Raw genomic sequence first — 20,558 nt, forward strand, 5'->3', positions numbered from 1 at the left:
TAAATGAAATTGTGAATGGAAAATGGACAACTCAGAACATTGGGCGACCAACAGTATTAAGTGCAGAGAAACAGCTGATTGAAGGAACTGTAACTTGTGGCGAATGGGGATTTCCACTCCAGCAGTATATTAGGTTAGTAGTTAAAGGATTTTTCGATCAGCAGAATAGTTAGAAAAAAAGATTCACAAACAATATGTCAGGGCCTGGATATATGAAATCTCTTTTAAAAAGATACTCTGAATTTAGGTAATACTGCTTGATTATCAATGTCTAATAGCCGAAATATATTAAGTTTTATTTCATCTTGAGGAATTATATATGAGTTGAATTCCACTTTTGCAAAATCTAAATATTCTTAACTTCAATATCATTGGTGTCCAATAGTTGTTAATGTAACTGTTGGTGTACTAATTTCATCTATTAAATATACTGTAATAATCATAAGGATGGTACTGCAATAAAAACTCGAAAATATAAAGGCGGTTAAAGCAGAAATATCTGAAGAAGTAATAAATAAATACTTCGATCAATTAGATATTACACTTCAAGATGTTCCTCACAGAATTTCATCAATTATGAGACCAGCTTCAGTGATAAACCTAGTAATGCTAGTGTGATAGTTAAAAGGGGCTGTAAGCATCCAGAGAGGATGTTAGACACGTCAAAATCAAGCACTATCGTTATGATGGCTGTCACAGGAGAAGGAAAAATGTTACCACAGTATGTTGCGTATAATGCGAAGAATGTGTATCCCACCTAGACTGAGTATGGTCCTCGAGGAACTTGTTACAACTGCAGTGAATCAGGGTGGTTTGATATGAAACTCTTTGAAGATTGGTTCATCTCCTCTCCATATGTCTACCTTCCCTGAGACAATTACAGGGCACAAAGGTGCTTCTAGGTGACAATTTACTTATCTGTAAATGTAATACAACTGTGCCAGGAAAATAACATTCGATTTGTGTTACTTCCTCCAAATTCAACACATTTGCTTCAGCCATTAGACATATCCTTCTTCAGACAATAAAGAGAGCCTGGCGTACTATCCTCTCTGAATGGAAGAAATTGCAAAAGGGTGTTCTGCCAAAATCAGAATTTTCTAATCTTCTGAAATAATCTCGAGAAGATTTCTGGAAATAGAGTTAAGAACATATGTTAAGGATTCATGGCTTCTGGATTCTAACCTTTGGACAGACGAGTTCTAAAGAAGGTAACAACTCCAGAAAAGAAAGCAAGAAACCAATCAGAGAAGTCATGGACGGAATTCTAGGCTGAAAACCATCTTAATAAATTGAGGCAAGAAAGACAGCCACCTCAAAGCGCAAAAGAGGGGAAAGAGTTAACATTCTTCCAGGAAAGGCAGTCCATTTGGAATATTTTGGAAACTAAACTTGTAAGAGGAAGGTATTTTGTTTTTTTTTTAATTGAAAATGAATAAATATTGTATTTTGGCAATTTTTCATTAGAATATGCATTGCAAATCTAGTCTTTCAGGTAAGGCTCCCTGTAAAGCAGATTTGAATAATTTCAAGGGGAAAATTGTTTTGGGGCCGGGTATCGATCCCGGGAGCTCAGTTGGAAAGAGTGCTGGTACATTCAACCAGAGGTCCCGGGATCGACACCCGGCCCCGGAACAATTTTTCCCTTGAAATTATTCAGAATATGCATTATTTACATTAAATTACAAATAAATACAAATTATAAGTTTAAATATTCAAATTTTGTTTTTATTTACATACCTTATAATTTGTACTTACATCCTTGTTCAAACGAAGAGGCTATTTATTAATTCATTCATGAATGCGCATTCTGTATTACAACATTATCCTATCTTTGTCAGTGAAATAATTGGATCTATTCGGTATTAATGCCTAATAGCCTGTTCGGAATTAAAATAATGATACACACAATTTCGATATTGATCATAGTTGACTGAATTCATAGTGTGGAGTGAAAGCAGGCACTGTAAGCATTTTAAAATATTTTTTGTACTTTTCCAATGAGTAAATAACAGTCTTTTATTGATTTATATATTATGTGTGTTCGGTATTATCCCTGTTTATGGTACTTTAGGCCTAGACCAATCATCTTTCTGCAGACTGGTCTAGTAGTCAGATAATACCGACTCCTGTGTATCAGATGTATTAGTACATGTGATTCAACAACACCGTGAATGTTATAAAAAAAAATTAAAAAAAAATTAATTCAGTAACACCACAATAATTTTTAATTTCACTATGAATTACGCAACTTGGCCATGCTTTCTTGTACACTCTCCTGTTACATGGTTGCTCATTAGTCATTAATGAAAGTTGACGAGACCAATCACTACCATTTTAATGTATTCTTCATATTAATAGATCATAGCTAATAAGGAATGGGGATCAGATATATCACGACAATGCGTCTGTTTTATAATGCTTATATACGATCAAAATTGACCTATGGATGTGAAATATGGGGAGGAGCATCAGCAACTCATCTACAAAAAATTTCTGTTCTTCAAAACTCAGCCTTAAGGTTATGCCTAGGAGTACCAAAAACCACATCAACTGTTGCCCTAGAAATTGAATGTAATGTTCAACCAATCAGACACTATGTATTACAAAAGGATTAAAAATACATTTAAAATTGCAAGTCTCATCCAGATCTCAGATGTTCTTCAAACTGTCAGATAATATCCTGTATAATTTCTATAAAATAAACAAAGAAGAAATACCAATCTACATCACAGACACACTCATTACTAAAACTCCAGTTGTGAACGAAATTCCTCCATGGACATGGGTGATTCCAGAACATAGCATACAAATTCCAGGAAATCATTCAAAAATGATCCTCCATACATTCTTAAGTTAGATGCCATGGAACTACTCTGCAGCACATATAAGGATCACTTTCATATTTATACAGATGGATATCTAAATCCTAATAATGGGGCATCAGGAGCAGAGTATTATATTCCAAAATATCAAGAAAGTTATTTCATACCATGTTCATCCTCCTCCAGTCTTAACACTGAATTGCTAGCTATGGATGCTGCTCTTCAGTGTGTTACTCAAATTTCTGAAAAATCTATTTGCATAATTACAGACTCCAAAGGGGTTATATTTAATATAATTAAATATGTACCAAACCTATACGCACATAGAATTATTCCAATTCAGAAACAACTAAGTACACTAAACAAATTTCAAAAGGAAATAACATTTCAATGGGTGCCTAGTCATTGTGGTATACCTGGAAATGAGAAAGTCGATAATATTGCAAAACAGGCAACATATTTGCAACCAAGACCTCTTCAAGTGATATCTCTATCCGGTGCTTTTGCTTCAGTAAAGTCTCATTTTATAAACCTATGGATCAACAATTGGCTCTCTTCTGACAAAGGAAAAATTTTACAGTCTGTACAAAAGAAACCAAATGACCTGGAAATGTACAAAAACTTGCCCAGACATGTTCAAACATTTTTAACAGAGCCAGAAAAGGTCACATTGTCACACAATTGTACCTACACCGATTTCACATTTCTGATAATCCTATTTGTCTGTAGTGTAATAATCATGATGAAGATCTTGAACACATTCTTCTATACTGTCCATCCATAAACCACAAAAGAAGTAAATTAAAATCATCAGTACCAGTTGCAGAAGACACAGCCCTGCAGTATATATTGACTACACCCCAACTCTGGCTACTAGCAACAGGCATCTATAATGAAAACCGATCAAAATACCACTCAATTCTCATGAAAAATAAAAACTGACTAGACTACAGTGGATTATAGTGGACTTTATATTGTCAGCAAACAGCTGGATACATTAAAAAGATTGATTGATTCACATAATAGTAGCACAGTATATTTTCACAAAAAAGAAATTTGGCAATTATACGATGAAATACGCTAACTCAATTTCAAGTATTCTCATATGATGAACTGATACCAGCGACATCTGGCAGTAAATGTAGGCACGAACTGAAAATTCGTGCAGTACCAATAATTAATATTGCAGATGCCATGGTATTGCAGTCCTATGAGTGTCTCAACACCAGTTGGTTTTGGTCAGTAACATGTATTAAGAAAGAAGTTAAATACAGATTTTTCATAAATAAATATTATAAATTATCACATCATCATTGCTTTCACATATTAGAACCTAGTGCATGCGTTATGGTCTCATGCCAGTGTTTTTTGAGTATGCCCAAATTTCTTCTTTGTCATAGGAGATATCACAGAATTTGTCTAAGCAATATATCGCACCTTGGGAAGAAGAGGACCACAAGTGCAAAAATTTCATAAAGTAAGATAACACTGCTGCCTACTAGAGAAAACTTTCTCTACCTTGTTTCTATATGGTCACAAGCGATAGGTTAAAATTTGGTGGCAGAGCGTAATTGTATCCTTACAGATGTCACACACCACTTCCATAGTATATCGCATCATAAGAAAAGACAGAAATCATCACTGCAGGCCACATTAATGAAGAATTTATTCAAGAAAAACTTTCCAGAGACAGAAAAAGTAAGCTGTAGTACTCGTAGTTCATATTCTTTGAATTGAAATAGGTTTGCAGAACATAATGAGCAGATGTTAATGTGTGTAATTTACGTGCATTTCAGATCAATGCACCAGAGCTTACACTGGCCTATCATGCTGTAAAACATCATCCAAGTTATTCCAGCACAGACTGCATAGTGAAACTCTTGCCGCAATTGTTTCTGAATTCAATAACAAATGTGGAAAGACAAAGCGCAAGGCTTTGGTGAAACATGTATTAGGACCCGAAAGTTTGACACGTGTTAAATATAAACTACAAAATAATATGTATTTTGGTGTGGGTTTTGATGCATCAAATAAGGGAAACCAAAAATGTTTTCCTATAGCTGTTAGATAGTTTGATGCGAAACTAGGTACATATTTGTAACAGGATTCTCAATTTTATGAAGATCCTGATGAAAGTACAACTGCAATGGCTGAACAAACTTTATCCCATATTACAAATCATGGTTTAAAATGATCTCAGGTTTCAAGTTATACCGCAGATAACACTACAGTGCAAACTACGGGAAAAATAGCTCTGTATATGTTCATTTGAGGAAACAAAATCCTAGTTTAGTAAAATCAAACTGTTGTGCACATATTCTTCACAATGCTTGTAAATCTGGCATGAACTCAATGTCTTTTGATACTGGTGATAATAATTGTCATAAGAGAAATTATAAGAATGCATTTATGATCTGGAACAATTCAGATGTTGTGACTGTGTCTTTGCAAGATCAAATTTTCAAAATTAAAATTTGTTGCCTCATTGTATATGTTCATTTAATTCTAGCTAAATTTGACTTCACAGCAAACACAGGTAATGAATTACAAAAAGACTCAGCTGACAAGATTAAAAATCCAAATCATATTGAGATTATTTTCATTCTTAAGTCGAAAGACAGAGGAGGTGAGACAGCCAAAAAGAAGGGTAAAAGATAGAAAGATGATGGGGGGGGGGGGGGGAGAAGGAAAGAAAAGAAAGAAAGCAACTGATGATGAAAGTCAATTTCTAGGAAGAATTTAGTTCATAAAATGAACAGCCATATTGTACATGTACAACACTAATGGATGCCTACCTGTGAGCCTCCTTGCTCTGTATCAATGTATCGTGGCATTGGGAAACGTGTCTGCAAAATTTCTTGAGCATCATCCACAGGTGCTTGTAATAACTGTCGAAAATTCTCATATTCTGGCATATCTTGATAGCGCAAAGCTCGCCACTGAGCTATAGTCTGAAAGAAGAAAATCAAGAATCATCTAATGTTCATGATTAAATTTACCACATTTTTGTCAATTAAATTGTAAGGAATATTCATACCAACCACATATTCCCATATGTTATAAATGTTTGTCATTTAATAATTTAAATACAAATTCCTTCCTACCATTCACAAAGGTGAGTAAATTTAAAAGGCATGATGGGACCGATAAGCTAGTTTATTATTAATAACAATCAAGGTTTTATTTCATATGCTGTCTGTGCTTATCCTTATTAACAAATTTATTGGTTTAACAATATTTTGTTACATATATTTTAAATTGAACATTTTCGGCTCTATTGAGCCATCATCAGAACCACTTTTGCCCATATGCATGATAAAGGTACAAATATTTTTGTGACTGTTCACAGAGGTTTAAAACATTTTTTTCTTTTTATATTATTGGATGTGTTTTACTTCGGACAAAGAAAGAGAAAATCTTTTGACAAAATATGTAAATTTATGCTGTATCCTTGTACCTCATTTTCATAAAAATCAATCAAAATAATTTGTAACGTTTTTTTCAGCCCCATTCACAAAACTCTATTTTTCTCCATTTTAATAAAGTGTGGGCTAATGCGTTTTTCTGGGCATGTCTTCCATTCCTTTCATTTTTATATGGGTAATGAATGACATTACTTACAACACAATATTGTCTAACAGGCCTCTGAAATTATAATGAAAAGTGTACTTAGATAACTATGAGATAACACATCTTCATTTAAGTTGTTTGAAGAGATTGTTTTACCCAGGAGGCATGCCAGTTTTCCAGTCTAACTCACAAAATATATTGAAAACAGTAATTAGTTTACTTAAATCTCGAATAATAAGCATATTTGGAAATTACAGCTTGTCCATAATGTGGCAAAAGTATCTTATTTCAGAGGAAATAAAAGGGTTGAGGGAGAACATATAATTTAACAAACTGGTGACGGAATCTTCATTTATAAAGGAATTCCAGTGCTTTGTAAATGTGCGACCATTTCAACTACAATAAAGATAATTTATTGTATATAGTTCATAATTACCTCTCCATGAAAGATGAGAATTTGAAAGAATGTATCCATAAGCAGAATACGATCAGGTTGTATACTGCTTGTGTCTAAGAGGACAGGTTCAGGCGGACCATTGAAGCTGTAGCTGTACAGGATAGGCTGGATCATAATGAGGGACTGTGTAAGATCTTCCCTCATCAACATATGCCTGCCAGCAAAAACAAAGTAAAACATTATTAAATACAAAATTAATTCTAATGCAGCTAATCCTAACTCTGACTGAGAAAGCAGGTGGGTTGAAATGAGTTGACAACCATTTTGTAAAAGCACTGGTCAACCAGCAAGACCAGAATTCTTTCTCAAATCCATGTCATTTGGTTGATCCTAAAAAAAAAAAACTATAAAATAGCACAACCTCTAAAACCGGAAAATTATTTCGAATTACAAAAAAGACCAAAAAAAGTATCTGAACGGAAACTTCTATCTATTCACTGTAATAATGAGGACTACATTATCAACATAAGAGTTCTGATCAGCTACTCACAGATGCACTTTTCACATGGAATAGTTGAGAATTTTCTTTTTTAGTGTGGTAATCTGCACACTATGCACATGATTTTCATTATCAACACATTTTAATGGTAAACCTTTTACTCGTCACTTTCATTTAGGCCATTTTACAGAAAATGTATCTGAGTACAAAATTATTCTCAATGAATTCACGAGTAATCTGTCTTAAATGGCCCACTATAGCTATAGACATGCTACATGCACTCAAAATTAACGCACATAAATTCGTATTTATCTACAGATTAGAACTCTTCACATATACGTAATACATTCCCCAATTTTCAGAAGTTAAGAACTTTTTTTTTTTTTCATATTGGATCCTCTCATTTTCAGGCAGAAGGCAAACAGAACAAAGGTTAAGTCAAATTTAAATTTAAAACCTAGTCATTTTCGTGCCAATTATTATCAATAAATTAAAAAAATATAACATGTTGAAATTTTTCATTGTTGAACTACACAATTTCTAACACACTACTCAGTTTACATTTGAACATTACCCAATACGCTGTATTTCTATTAAACATTTATTTTGTCACTAACTTCGGAAACTACAATAGCAAATCAGTCAGTGATTGTTTGTTAAAGTACAGTGGAACCTCGATGCATTGTTCCCGTTATTGTCATTTTTCCACCTTTTTCGTCCACTTTTTTGGGTCCTGGAAATAGTCCCATATAAATAACACTATTTTTTCTCGGGTCCATCGTTCCTTGAACTGTCGTTTTATTACATCGATCGTTGATAAATCACAGTCCCAATGCAATATTTTCCCACATGGATAGTTTTCTTTTACTTTGGAATGGATAAACTTTTTGCTGTCCATTATTATCTTAGAAGTAAGATGATGCAGAAGATTGCAATCTCAAGACTGTATCAAATTTCGCATTTTCTGGAAAGAAATGCAATTTTATAGTAGCTTATTATTAGTCCGACTTTTTTGCACAAGAACGGTATGGAGGTAAATAAGCACTTGTATTACGCAGTCGTCTAACCTAACGATATTTGTCATCTGAATGCTGCAACTTGTTTAAAGTCAGCTGTGCTGCTGTTCATTGTTTATGTTCTGTAAATTTTTATATGCTTATACACGTACAGGAGATGTATCTGAAGGGCTAGTGAAGAGCTATACAAGTTTCGGCATTATTTTCATGCAATATAGTATAGGCCTAATTTGTGACACAGGTTCTAGTTGCATGAAATGCAACAGTATGAAAAGAAGCCCACCTACTTTAAACAGTAGTATTAAAGGAGAACACAACACATATATCGAATGTTAGTTGAGTATTGGATAATTGAGATTAGCTTATTTTAAATCGAATGGTGCAACATTAATCTCTCGACGACTATTAGAAGTCGAGTTATTTGAAATTTAAGATTTCCTGTGTGACGTCAGTAAGTCAGGCACTAACCTTGCAGTCTGCTTGAGTTATATTATTTAACATGCTAGTTAAATAGCTTCACATGTTTCCCTGTTTATAACCATTGTTAACAAGTTGTTAACAGTTACTCATTCATTCATTCATTCATTCATTCATTCATTCATTCATTCATTCATTTTATTCCATAGATCTTACATGAGCAATGAAGCTTTAAGATGTGGAACATGTCAACATTTTACAATATTACAATTACAATTTTTACAAATTTTTATAGTTTTACAATTTAGTAATTTTCTACAATTTTTACAATTTTGTACAACTTTTTTACATTTTGGCGAGATGTATTCACAACAATGACCATAGATGTTATTGTTATCCAATGCTGGGCTGGGCTTTGGCAACGAAGCCATTAGCCCTCTTGCTCTCCAATATTTCTCACAATGACAATAAATTAAATTCATTAATAAAATCAGTAGTGTAAACTTTACATGCAAATGATATTTTGTTGTAATACAGTTTTCTTTTTTTCTCTCTCTTGTACGAAGGAAGAACCCAAAGGCTTACACTGCAGCCTGAGGCTTATTGTGCTTACCACTCCTATTCTTGTAAATGATTGGGTAGCCGAATGGCCATGCTCTTGTACATGTACAACACACCGCATTGTGAACTTAACCTGGGCTATTGTATGGATGATGAAGATATGTAAATTAATGATGGCAATATGAGTCCGAGATCCAATGCCGAAAATTACCCAGCAATTCTGCTTAAATTGATTGAGGGAAAACCCTGGAAAAAAACAGCAACCAAGTAATTTGTCCCAGACAGGATTTGAACCCGGGCCTGCTCGTATCATAGCCACATGTGCTGACCATTACTCCACAGCAATGGACTTGTAATACAGTAATATGAAATGTATTTTCGTAATTTTTCTCTAATATAAATCAATACTAATAAAATTCCGTCACGAACTACTGGACCTGAACCTGACATTAAATTATAAAATGTATAAACAAGCCTATCTCTTATCAGTGTTATGTTGGAAATCGGGTGAACCAGAGAGACAAGCGCATGGCATAACTTTATTTCAAAACCATGCAATGGTAGTTTCTAATGCATTCATTGTGATGGTTAAGTCATTTTCCTTATACTGATACTTCTTAATAATATTTTATGATCACTTAATAAACAGACAAATAGTGGATGTATATTGTGTATCAGCTTGTCATGAATAATGAACTAAAAATCTCGCGAGAAAAATAATGACGGATTGGGAGATACCTGCATCTCCTTCTAAAATGAAGATATCGCCTCATATTATTTAAGTAACACATTTACATATTAGTCTGTACATGCTCAGGACTCAAAAGACTATGTAGCTGGAAACTATTGTTAACTTCTGATGATGTCACAAAGTTTAAGTTCATTTCCTTTTAATACACTGCCCGAATTACCAATAAGTTGCATAATGTCTTTGCTTCAAATCTACAGTCTCCTATGTTATATTTACCTGTAGAATGATGTTTCATCTGGACTATTGTTGAATACTTGTAGAAATTGTGAACGTCGTAAATGATACATGAACTGTGGATACAGTGTGAAGTTCTCAGACAGGCGGAAGCTGTTTGGATCATCCTTAGCATACTCACCAAACTTCTGACACTGCAAACAGAATTATGAGTATAACATAATTACAAAAATGAGTGCAAACAAATAAGTCAGCCATCAAATTCTTTAGTAGCATTCTGAACAGTAAAGACGAGGATGTATTTAGAGTGATTAGAGGGCATTAGCCCTACATCTCTAAACAAAAGAATCCAAAGTTCAGGAAAAGGGACAAAGGGTGTCAACATACAAAGAGTTAATTGAAATACTATATCTGCAGGAAAATAAGTTACTTCCTTAATAGTAGGAGCAGAATTAATAATAATAGTGTATTTGATGCCCAGACCAGAACAATTTTTCCCTTGAAATTATTCAAGTCAGCTTTACGGGGAGCTATACTTAATTGCCAGATTTGTATAATACACGTTACTGTTCGTTAACAGAAAACCACAAATTTAAGTCACACAGAAAGTGTGCACTTAATGTTGGGTCTCTGATGTTTTGTCAACCCACATGAGGTATGCGGATATAAAGTGAATAATTGAGCCAGGGTCTGATAGAGTTCCAGGGTAGCTCAGTCGGTCCCGGGTTCAGCCAAAGATCCCGGGTTCGATGCCCGGCCCTAGAACAATTTTTCCCATTAGGGAGCTATACCTAAAAGCCAGATTTGTATAATGTGTAATTTTGTCCAAATTTAACCAAAATTCCACCCAAGAAATGTTGTGAATTTTAGAGTGTAAAAATCATGAACCTGCGGAAAATGAAGTTTCATTACATACATTATGAGTATTAAAAGTTAATCTTACAAGTCTGATAAGCATCCGGTCCACCCACCGCAATACATCTGGACCATCATCTGTTTCTGCTCTATAGACAACCATTCTTGCCATTAGGACAGCAGCTGCCTCTTGATCAAATCCAGCACTTATGTGATGCAAATTAGCAGAAGCATCAGCCCAACTATGAACAAAATTATACACACATGAAATTCATCACTACTACTAGTTTACATAAGATAAAAATGCACGCTCGTTCACGAGTCACAGTATATACACGATTAATACGACCCCAGTGTGTTTAAAGTATGTACTTATATGACTAATTTTTATGTTCCATACTTTTTATCAGCAGAAGAGAGGCATATGAATACGATTTTAATGATGGAGAAAAGGAAAAACTTAAAACCTATAAATTTTTAAAAGAACAAAATAACATTCTAATATTTAGCTACTCAAACTCTTGCAATATGAAGTACAGCAGAGCCCTCAATTACTTGACAGTCCTCGTTATTTGATCTGACTTTTTCTAGTTGATTACTTGATTTTGGAAAAGAAAACTAAAAGCAATGTAATAAGTAGTTGATGGGGGGGAAGGAGAATGAGACACGGATTGTAATCTATGTTACAGTATTTACTCAATGTTGCAAAATATTTTATTAATCTTCAGATGAACTTTAGAAAAAAAACAAATGCACATGATAAAGATTTTCGAGAAACTGTAGCTAGAATTAGTGTACTGATATTAGTATTGGAGTTATAATTATTCTAGTTTTTGTTTAATTACAAATCATACAAAGTAATTTATTTCCAAATACATAATTCAAAACTGGTCCTGATTACCCGAAAATTTCCATCACTCGCCTTCAGTCCTGTTGAGGTCTGCTCATCTAATGTTTGTAAGTTTCCAAACTAGTAATACCTCCAACAGTGATCCATCATAAGTTCAAAATTTAATCAAGTAATCAATTTTGAAATAAAAATTGTACATCACTATATTATAAGTTCTATTAAAGCCATACTTAGAAATAAAATGTTGCGTTGGCTTACTTTCTAGCTATGGTAGTGACTCGTATGCGTCGTTGTCCACTGGAATGTTGATACTGTGTGATCATTTGAATACAACCCCTTCCACCTTGCGGAATTGGTGCAGAATGCTATATGTAAAAAAATAAGCCTCTCTTAGAGAAATAGTAGTCCGCTGCTAGACACAAAATTATGAAGTGTATGAAAACAAACATGATAAATGTAGGAAAGTAAAATAATTAAGAAATGAAAGTAAACATGAAACTCCAAGAATATTTTAAATGAATATAAAACATATCCAAAAGCAAGTAATAAATAACATTAGTTCTTTTTCTGGAAAGGAAACACTAACAAGAACAGAAAAGAAAGAAATAAAATAATTACCTAGTTTTAAACAGAGGTTCTAAGAAAGCAATAAATTGCCTAAATCGCAGGTATTGTAAGAAATTCTTTATTTTGAAGACATAACAGATTATTATTACAATATTATTGTTAAGTGATATTTCATGTTATTATGGTTAATAACAAAAATTTGCACATTAAAATTGTAATTTACCTGGTTTACAACTTCGAAGAACAGTGCACATGTTGTATTTGGATTAAATGTACAAAACTTCCACTGGCACGTACTACCCATGCCTATTTCAGTATCTGACACGCATGGCCCTTTCACATTAAGTGATACACATGATCCTATGGCTCCAGACACTGAAATAAAAAATATTACTCTGAAGAACAGATACTAGTCTTGAGTCCTGATACGAGTTGTTAATTACTCCTTCTCTTACAGTACATATATTTACGAATTTTGTGCCTGTGATTGCATGCAAACATATAACAGTACTACACTGTCTAAAAATAACCATTAGAAGTACCTTCAATTATTACAAGTCCAACAACTCTGTTCAAAAACAGCTATCAGGAACCAAAATGACTTTTCGTTTTTGATATTATGACCAATACATTTACCTTCAACTGTAAGTACTAAGAGACATAGGTTTCTTCCCTCTCACCATTCCAAAATATTACATATAACTTTATTCTTGCTGAACTAAATTATTGTATGACAAAGAGAACAATTTGTACATTAGAAAAAAATTAGTAACTTTTTTTTTTTAATTTTATCTTTGCTATTAGCAATGCTTTCTCAGTTTGGAAAATGCTATCATAAACATTATAACAACTTTCAAATAATCTGTAATTTACCTTTCAGCTCCCTTGACGTTTTCACTTCTAATGTTCCATTGAACGCCATTTTGAATTCTCCCTTTTGGTCCCTAGCAAAAACTCTTTGAAATGTCTGCTTAAATAAAGATGAGTTGAAGGAATCACCCATGACCATATGACCTCTGAAAATAATGTCATGAATTAGTCTTTTGATATACTACTGCACTTTTCTGAGGAGGGTACCAGCAGTGCATTCCTATGTGACCAAATGCCATCATGCAAATCAGTGAGTTAGTTCCAGAAACATCTACTGGCACACAGGCATAGGGTTGCCAGACATACGGTTTTACCTGTAACAATACAGTTTTTCTGTTTTTGTTCTTTGTACAGTGAAACTCTTAAAATGTATGTCAAATATACCATTTTCATATCCCGCATCACCATTTGCTGAAGGTGTGCAGTGCTGCATTGATACCTACGTAGCCTACATCACATTCGTAGTGGTGATGGCATTTATATCGACCAAGAGTCGGCCCATTCTTTTTGCTGTTAAGTGTACAATGTAAATGCGAAGTGTGAACATTCAACTAGAAAAGAGGTTGAAGGACCAATTTTTTGGTTATAAAGTGATGCAAGAAGTTATTTCCAGGAGAAGATAAAGCCTGCACAAATGAATATGAACATGTATATGAGTCATTCTACGTGAAATGGAACACTTAAAAAACACTATACTTTTATAAAAAGTTCAAACTTATTTTATACATTTCCTACATCAAAGGAAGTAACCTCACAATGTTAATTTTGATGTGACATAACTTCTTACAAAATTATTCACAGTCAAATTTATAGACATTGGCCAGTTACGGTGTTCTACAAACATATGTATCTCCGAATCTGTAAATTGTACAGGTTTAATTCATAGCTCATTTTAAAGCTTAAACTGCAGGCTGTCAAACTACATAATTTAAAATGTAATTGAATTTAAAGATAACTGAATTTAACATAATTTTAACATTAATTTAAAAAATATTAAGTTAACCCAATATGTTAAAAATGTATGAAAAATATTAGCATATTTCTTGATGTTTGTTCTAATGGTCAACCAAGTAAAAGTGGGGTTTCTTTTAAAAGTATGTGAAATAAATGTTTATATGAGATACATCCCTCCAGAAGTAATGCGCAGCAACTGTTTACATTACATGATAGGGCACAGAAGGGAGTGCAATGCCTACTGATTTATTTATAGCACTGTATATTTACGTTCACAAATAGCCTATAAAAAAAGAAAGTCTTTGCACTGTGTGACAAATGCTATGTTAATGAAATTGAAGTTGGAGAACGTAGTTTTATCATCACAACTGAAAGCTGAGGAAAGGGCCCACTTATCTATTGTCAATGAAAGCTTGGTATCATTAGTGGAATCTCCAAATTAAGAAAAGGAAACTCGCTCAAAAAAGTTGCCCGTGCCAGAAATTACAAAAAATAAAAAGTAAACTTAAAGATAAAGTATTTCATATTGAAAGCGATTCTACTTCGGACAAAGAAGAAGACAAAAGTCATGACAGTTCAAATATAGTACAAAAGTTGGTTGACTCATTTCATGCTACTGATGATAGAAATTTTAAAGTCCAAATCTTGACAATATTCGAAAATTGGTCTTATAGTGGGTTTACAATGGCATGGATTTACTGGTGCCAGTTAATATGCCAGTCGTACTTTTGCGCCAGGTTTACACAAGTGTTCTGTATTTTGCATCACCAGTGTCATTTTCAACAGTAGACTGATACCTGAATGTTACATGGGGGCATAATATGTCAAGTGAAGTTGAACTTGTTCATGGCTCTGGTCTAATAGTCGCAACTTTGTTTGTTGAAGAGATGATTTCTAATTTGGAATAAAGAAAGAAACATAGAAGAAGATTGTATATTATGGGTGAAAAAGTGGATTGTTCAGAGGGAGAATTTAGATACATCTGCGAGAATTCTAAAAGAATTTTCAACAACAGATACCTACTAATGTTACAGATGACAACAGACAATTCTGACAATCTACTACAACATGTAATAATAATAATAATAATAATAATAATAATAATAATAATAATCTGTGGCAAGAGAGCCCATGAAGGGCCCAGACACCTACCAGCCGGCTGCTGGCTTCATGTTCACATGCCGAAGCAGAGGTGGACTATCATCTAACCAGAATGGAGGTATCGTGTGGTTAGCACGACAATCCCCCCCAGACGTTATAGTTGGCTTTCACAACCTGATTTCGCTACCTATCGTAACTCCCAAAGTGCATCACAATGCTGGGTGGGCACCAGTCCCATACACTGGCCGAAATTTCATGAGAAAATTTCTTTCCCCATGAGGACCCAAACCAGCGCAAATTCCGTAATGTAAGTCCTAAGCAGGATGCCTTAGATCACTATGCCAAGACGTGGGACCACTACAACATCTAGTAGTACAATTATATTCAAAAGTTTGCTACCGACATGAGAGATGCTTTACTTCCAAAATTGAAATTGGAAATTACATTGGTATATTTAGTACCTAGAAATTATTTTGCTCCATTATAAAATTTTCGTTTTTACGCTGTATGTATACATATATCTGGTGGCGTGGAAGGGCCTTAACATCACCAGAATAAATAAATTTATTATTATTATTATTATTATTATTATTATTATTAATATCTGTATCCTGTCCCAAAGTGTAAGTTACAATATCAAAGTTCTAGCCAGAAGTTCAGATACCATCTACATTGCACAAAGTAGAACAAACGGGCAGCTTAAAATACTTTGGGTGTACTATGAGTAGTAACATGAGTTGCTGCTTGAGGTCTGACACATCCATTACACGAGAGCCTCATGTCTGTAAGTCCATTCTAAAATATAAACAATAACGAAAACGAATGAGGGTGAAACAAGCAGTGCGGTACGCTGTCTCATTAATTGTCAGCAATTTTACAGATTCTGTGAAGGATAAATTTTGACAACATAGTGATTAGTTGTTAAGAGTTGGGCTTGGTAAAATCCCTAATAAGGTCCGAAACCATTGCATACCATTCCACACCTCTATTTAATTTTAATACTGAAATATGGGTCTCATATATAAACAAATTTAACAACTGATAATTCAGATATCTTTCGTCGGAGATCTTGGGTTTCTCGTATCAAATTGCTTGTATACAATCCTTCTATAACCACCCCTCTATAACAAGATAAAATTTCTTCGGTTGAATTCTGAAACATTCTACATATAAAAGATAACTTATTAAAAATAATTTTATTAAACTTCAAACATCAATGAAGTCAAAATGCTTAATTTCCTTGTATCTCGACTGTTCTGATTTTCTTTTTTCAACATTTAAAAACAATTTAATCGTTTTTTTCTTGAAGGAAATTGTAATTCAAATAATTCACATATACTCTCAATAATCAATTACATTATTGAAAATAACAGACAAGACCACTGTATTATTCCCATTACATGGTTATAACCAGTCATTTGTCTCCTAGGTTTTGTGTCAGATAAAAATTTTAATTCAGAGATATACTATTTCAACAAACATTGAAATAACGAAATTTCATTATGACAAATTATTTAATTATCCTATCCACGCAGTTTCATTACACTGCTACTGAATGTACATGAAAAATGTGAACTCCTTTATTAATTTTGCCTTTATACACGCAAAGAAAATGAATATATTGACAGAACATATTTAGAAGTAGCAAAATGAATATAAACGGAAAATGTCACATAAAATAATACTTACCCTGTGGAGTTGCAACATTGTTTCATTTCCAACAGCCCAGTCTGATCTAAAGCACAAGAATAGATGTCAACTGCATGACCATTTGTTGCTGCACGTACAGCCAAACCCTCATAATGTTTGATAGCTTTTTTCATGTATTTCGCATTATCTTTGTGAATGTCATGATGTGATCTGATTGGTTGACGCAGATCATCATTAACCACCTGACCAGGGCCTTGAGAACATGGCCCTCCGACAAACAACATAATTCTTGCTCCTGTATTGGGATACGTACACTGCAGACATAAAAAATGAAAGAGAATTTCATACATGTGAAAAGTAACACAATTTAATATATACACAAACATGTAAGTCTACGTCATTACATTTTTAGTGGAAGAATTTTCCTTTAAAAAAATTATATTCATTTCAAATTAAGGTATGTAAGTACAGAAGCTTCAACAAAATTCATATTCAATTACATGTACTTATGTATATAGATAAATCAGACAGAAAGGGTATAACTTTAGAAATAGAGGGTGAACCAGCCAGGGCTACACTCCTAACCACATTCATGGTGGCTGATCCATAAATAACTATGTTACCATATGCTTCGGATTCGTTCCACGTTTCTGCGGTTAGTATTGCATAATGATGTACATATCGAATTCATTATTCATGTTCGAAACGATGTCCTTGTAATAGCTGGCAGGCTACACATCTCCTGAAGACATGTCCAGCAACTTGCCACAGTTAATTCTCCAAAATAGCTCGAATTTTGTGTCAGATATTTTGAGTTCCTCAAGTGAATATGGGTTATTCACATAAACTTTACTTTTAACCACTTTGTCACTATAAAAATTAAGGTGGGGGCACTAACTGTTGAAATTACATGCAAAACATGTCTGCTCTGACAATCAGGTTCTGTTAACCTCTGAACTACACGAATTTTGTAAGGTTTTAATTTTAATTGTTTCGTATCTCCTATCACTGAAAACTGTGACACCTCTACCTGCTGAGCTACACGGCAGGATAATTTAGTAGGACTTCTCTCTAGTCTGTGGCCAATTTCATCTAACATTTCCTCAGTGAGAACACACTTCACACGTGTTCATTTCTTATACAATACTGATCCAGTTGTACGAAATTTCTTCACTAAATTGTAAATAATTGCTTTAGAAGGCTCTGGCAAATCAGAGAATGACTGACGGAAGTTTGTTATAACAACTGTTCTCCAAGATTCGTATTTCACAAAGTTGTCGTAAATAGACACTAGCTGTTTTCAAGGCTATATTTCATAATGGACACGGACACACTACTGCACTCTAAATGTATGGTATACAGCTGCACCCTTACTGTGTGAACGTATTTACGTAACTAAACACAGAATGTACACGAACAAGAGGTCTGATCATTGTGATGGTGTAGCAGTTACTATGCATACGACTTTCTGCGGTTGCCAGTCTAGTTCTGGCTGACTCACTCTGTAGATACCAATTAATGTATGTCCTGTTTGAATTGTTTTAAAGTTAAATTTTGTTTTTATAAATGCAATATGCTAAAAACTCATGAATTTCAATGGCTGCAACATACTAAGAGAAAAGATACATTAATCTGTCATAAAATATTTGATATAATGACATCAATTAAATACAAATTCTTAACCAAAAAAGAAGAATACCCTAGCTGATTTCAAGGAGCTTGCCCTTCTCCTCTACAATTGAATTATTATAAATACTTTTACTTTTAAGAGCCAAAATAACACAATGTTACGTGTATAATATCTTGCAGGCCTACATTTCCACATGTATTTTAAAAATGTTAAATTATCAATATGTTAACATAATGTATATCTACGAAATTTGTGATAGAAATGCACTTACAGGCGAATATTGACAATGTTCCTAGAAATAAGTAGCACATACTGAAATGTTTACACCAAAAATTACAAAACATAACACAAAGGCCTATTATCATTTTAACACTAGAACTGCCGAGCAGTCATTTTGACTGCTTTCCATTTTTAAACTCGCTATTATTTCTACAGTTTTTATCGTGTACTACTGTGAGTTTATGACTTTTGCCAAGTTGTTTCGTAAATCATCTCTCCACAACAGTATTTTACTTTCGTTAAATTAGGTCTATAGTTATTGGCAGGGAGCAAATTAAGATTTCTGATGAGGGAGAGATAGAATCCTAGATAGAAAATACCATACATAAAATTATTATTATCCTCATTCAATACGGCTCAACGCTTGGTCGCATTGAGTTGCTTGTCTTGCATCTTGATTATAATAATAATTACATCCATGAGCAGGCTTAAGATAAGATGTGTAATTCCGAAATTATTGATTGCTGTCAGCTTGCTGGTGATGATAATACATCATTATTATTTTATTTGCTTACTTTATACTGTACTTATGAAGTATACTCGCATTAAAACGATTATATTTTGTGAGAGGGATAGAAGTTATCCCTGGCAGGGATGTTAATATGAATTTATGAGAGGAGGATAACTTCACAACAGGGGTACTGATCTTTATACTTAGAACTGCTGAGCAGTCACTTAGACTTTGACCATTGCAATACAAAATATTTTCCAACGAATGTTATAACGATTTTTATGGTTTTAATTCAAACCCAACAATTGAAAATGAATACTCTACAATGAAATGGATGCCTTCGATCGGTATTTGTGTGCTAGCTAGTCTGTGGCAATATTCATTTCATTAGTTATTTCCAGATAGTAACAATGTCTCGGCAATGATCGCAGTGTGACAGACAATAGATTCCCACAAATGAAGGATTGCTGAAGAATTTATATAATATAAATGAGACGTGGAAGACGATCCAGATGTAGGGGAGCTGAGAGAAAATAGTGGTAATTCTTCATACGCAATGGGTTTCCATCCAGACAGCCCAGTTTCGATCTCTGACCAGCTCGTAATGAAATGTTTTGGACAAAGAAGACATTGCAGAGGATTTTTATCGGATTATTCCCATTTCTCCTTATCATTCCACCAACATTCTCCATCTCCCCCTTATTTCATCTATCATCTCCAATAATAAAAATTGGCTGTGGTGAAATGTTCGGGTTTGTATGAGTTTACAGGGTCCCTGGGGCTTATCAGACAACTTGTCAGCAAAACGAAACCTGGCTTTATAAGAAGCTGAATGGCCCACATGTCAGCGTCGGATTCACGATGTTACTCAGGCCACTGTTGGGCCCCTATTCTTCAGTGATTCAATGAGTAGGAACAGTGTGGCAGATTGATTCCTTGCGTTTTGATCTAACGCAAGAAGCATGATTTCTTGTTGCTAGGGGAGTAAGGGAAACAGTAAAGTATATTTTATTGTGTAAAGTAATATATTATAATATACACATATTGTAAAGTTGCCAGGAGAGTAAAAGAAACATTCAAGTACTAATAAAAGTTGTTTATTTTGTTATTTAGTGCTGTAATGTGTATATAATAACAGAAG

General features: G+C 33.8%; 1 protein-coding gene across 7 annotated transcripts in view; it reads right to left on the reverse strand.

Annotated features, from left to right (window-relative positions):
• The window catches only part of Sec23 (transport protein Sec23), a 104,750-nt gene that overhangs the window by 24,603 nt on the left and 59,589 nt on the right, over window positions 1–20,558 (reverse strand). For all 7 annotated transcript variants that reach the window (XM_069816653.1, XM_069816656.1, XM_069816652.1 and 4 more), the window contains 8 exons: window positions 17,097–17,371; window positions 13,356–13,498; window positions 12,706–12,857; window positions 12,174–12,280; window positions 11,154–11,307; window positions 10,253–10,404; window positions 6,832–7,006; window positions 5,621–5,776 (listed from right to left, as the gene is read on the reverse strand). In XM_069816653.1, coding sequence (XP_069672754.1) covers window positions 5,621–5,776; window positions 6,832–7,006; window positions 10,253–10,404; window positions 11,154–11,307; window positions 12,174–12,280; window positions 12,706–12,857; window positions 13,356–13,498; window positions 17,097–17,371 — 1,314 coding nt within the window. The remainder of the gene's footprint in view (window positions 1–5,620; window positions 5,777–6,831; window positions 7,007–10,252; window positions 10,405–11,153; window positions 11,308–12,173; window positions 12,281–12,705; window positions 12,858–13,355; window positions 13,499–17,096; window positions 17,372–20,558) is intronic.

The sequence above is a fragment of the Periplaneta americana genome, chromosome 17 (assembly GCF_040183065.1).
Source record: "Periplaneta americana isolate PAMFEO1 chromosome 17, P.americana_PAMFEO1_priV1, whole genome shotgun sequence".
NCBI lineage: Eukaryota > Metazoa > Arthropoda > Insecta > Blattodea > Blattidae > Periplaneta > Periplaneta americana.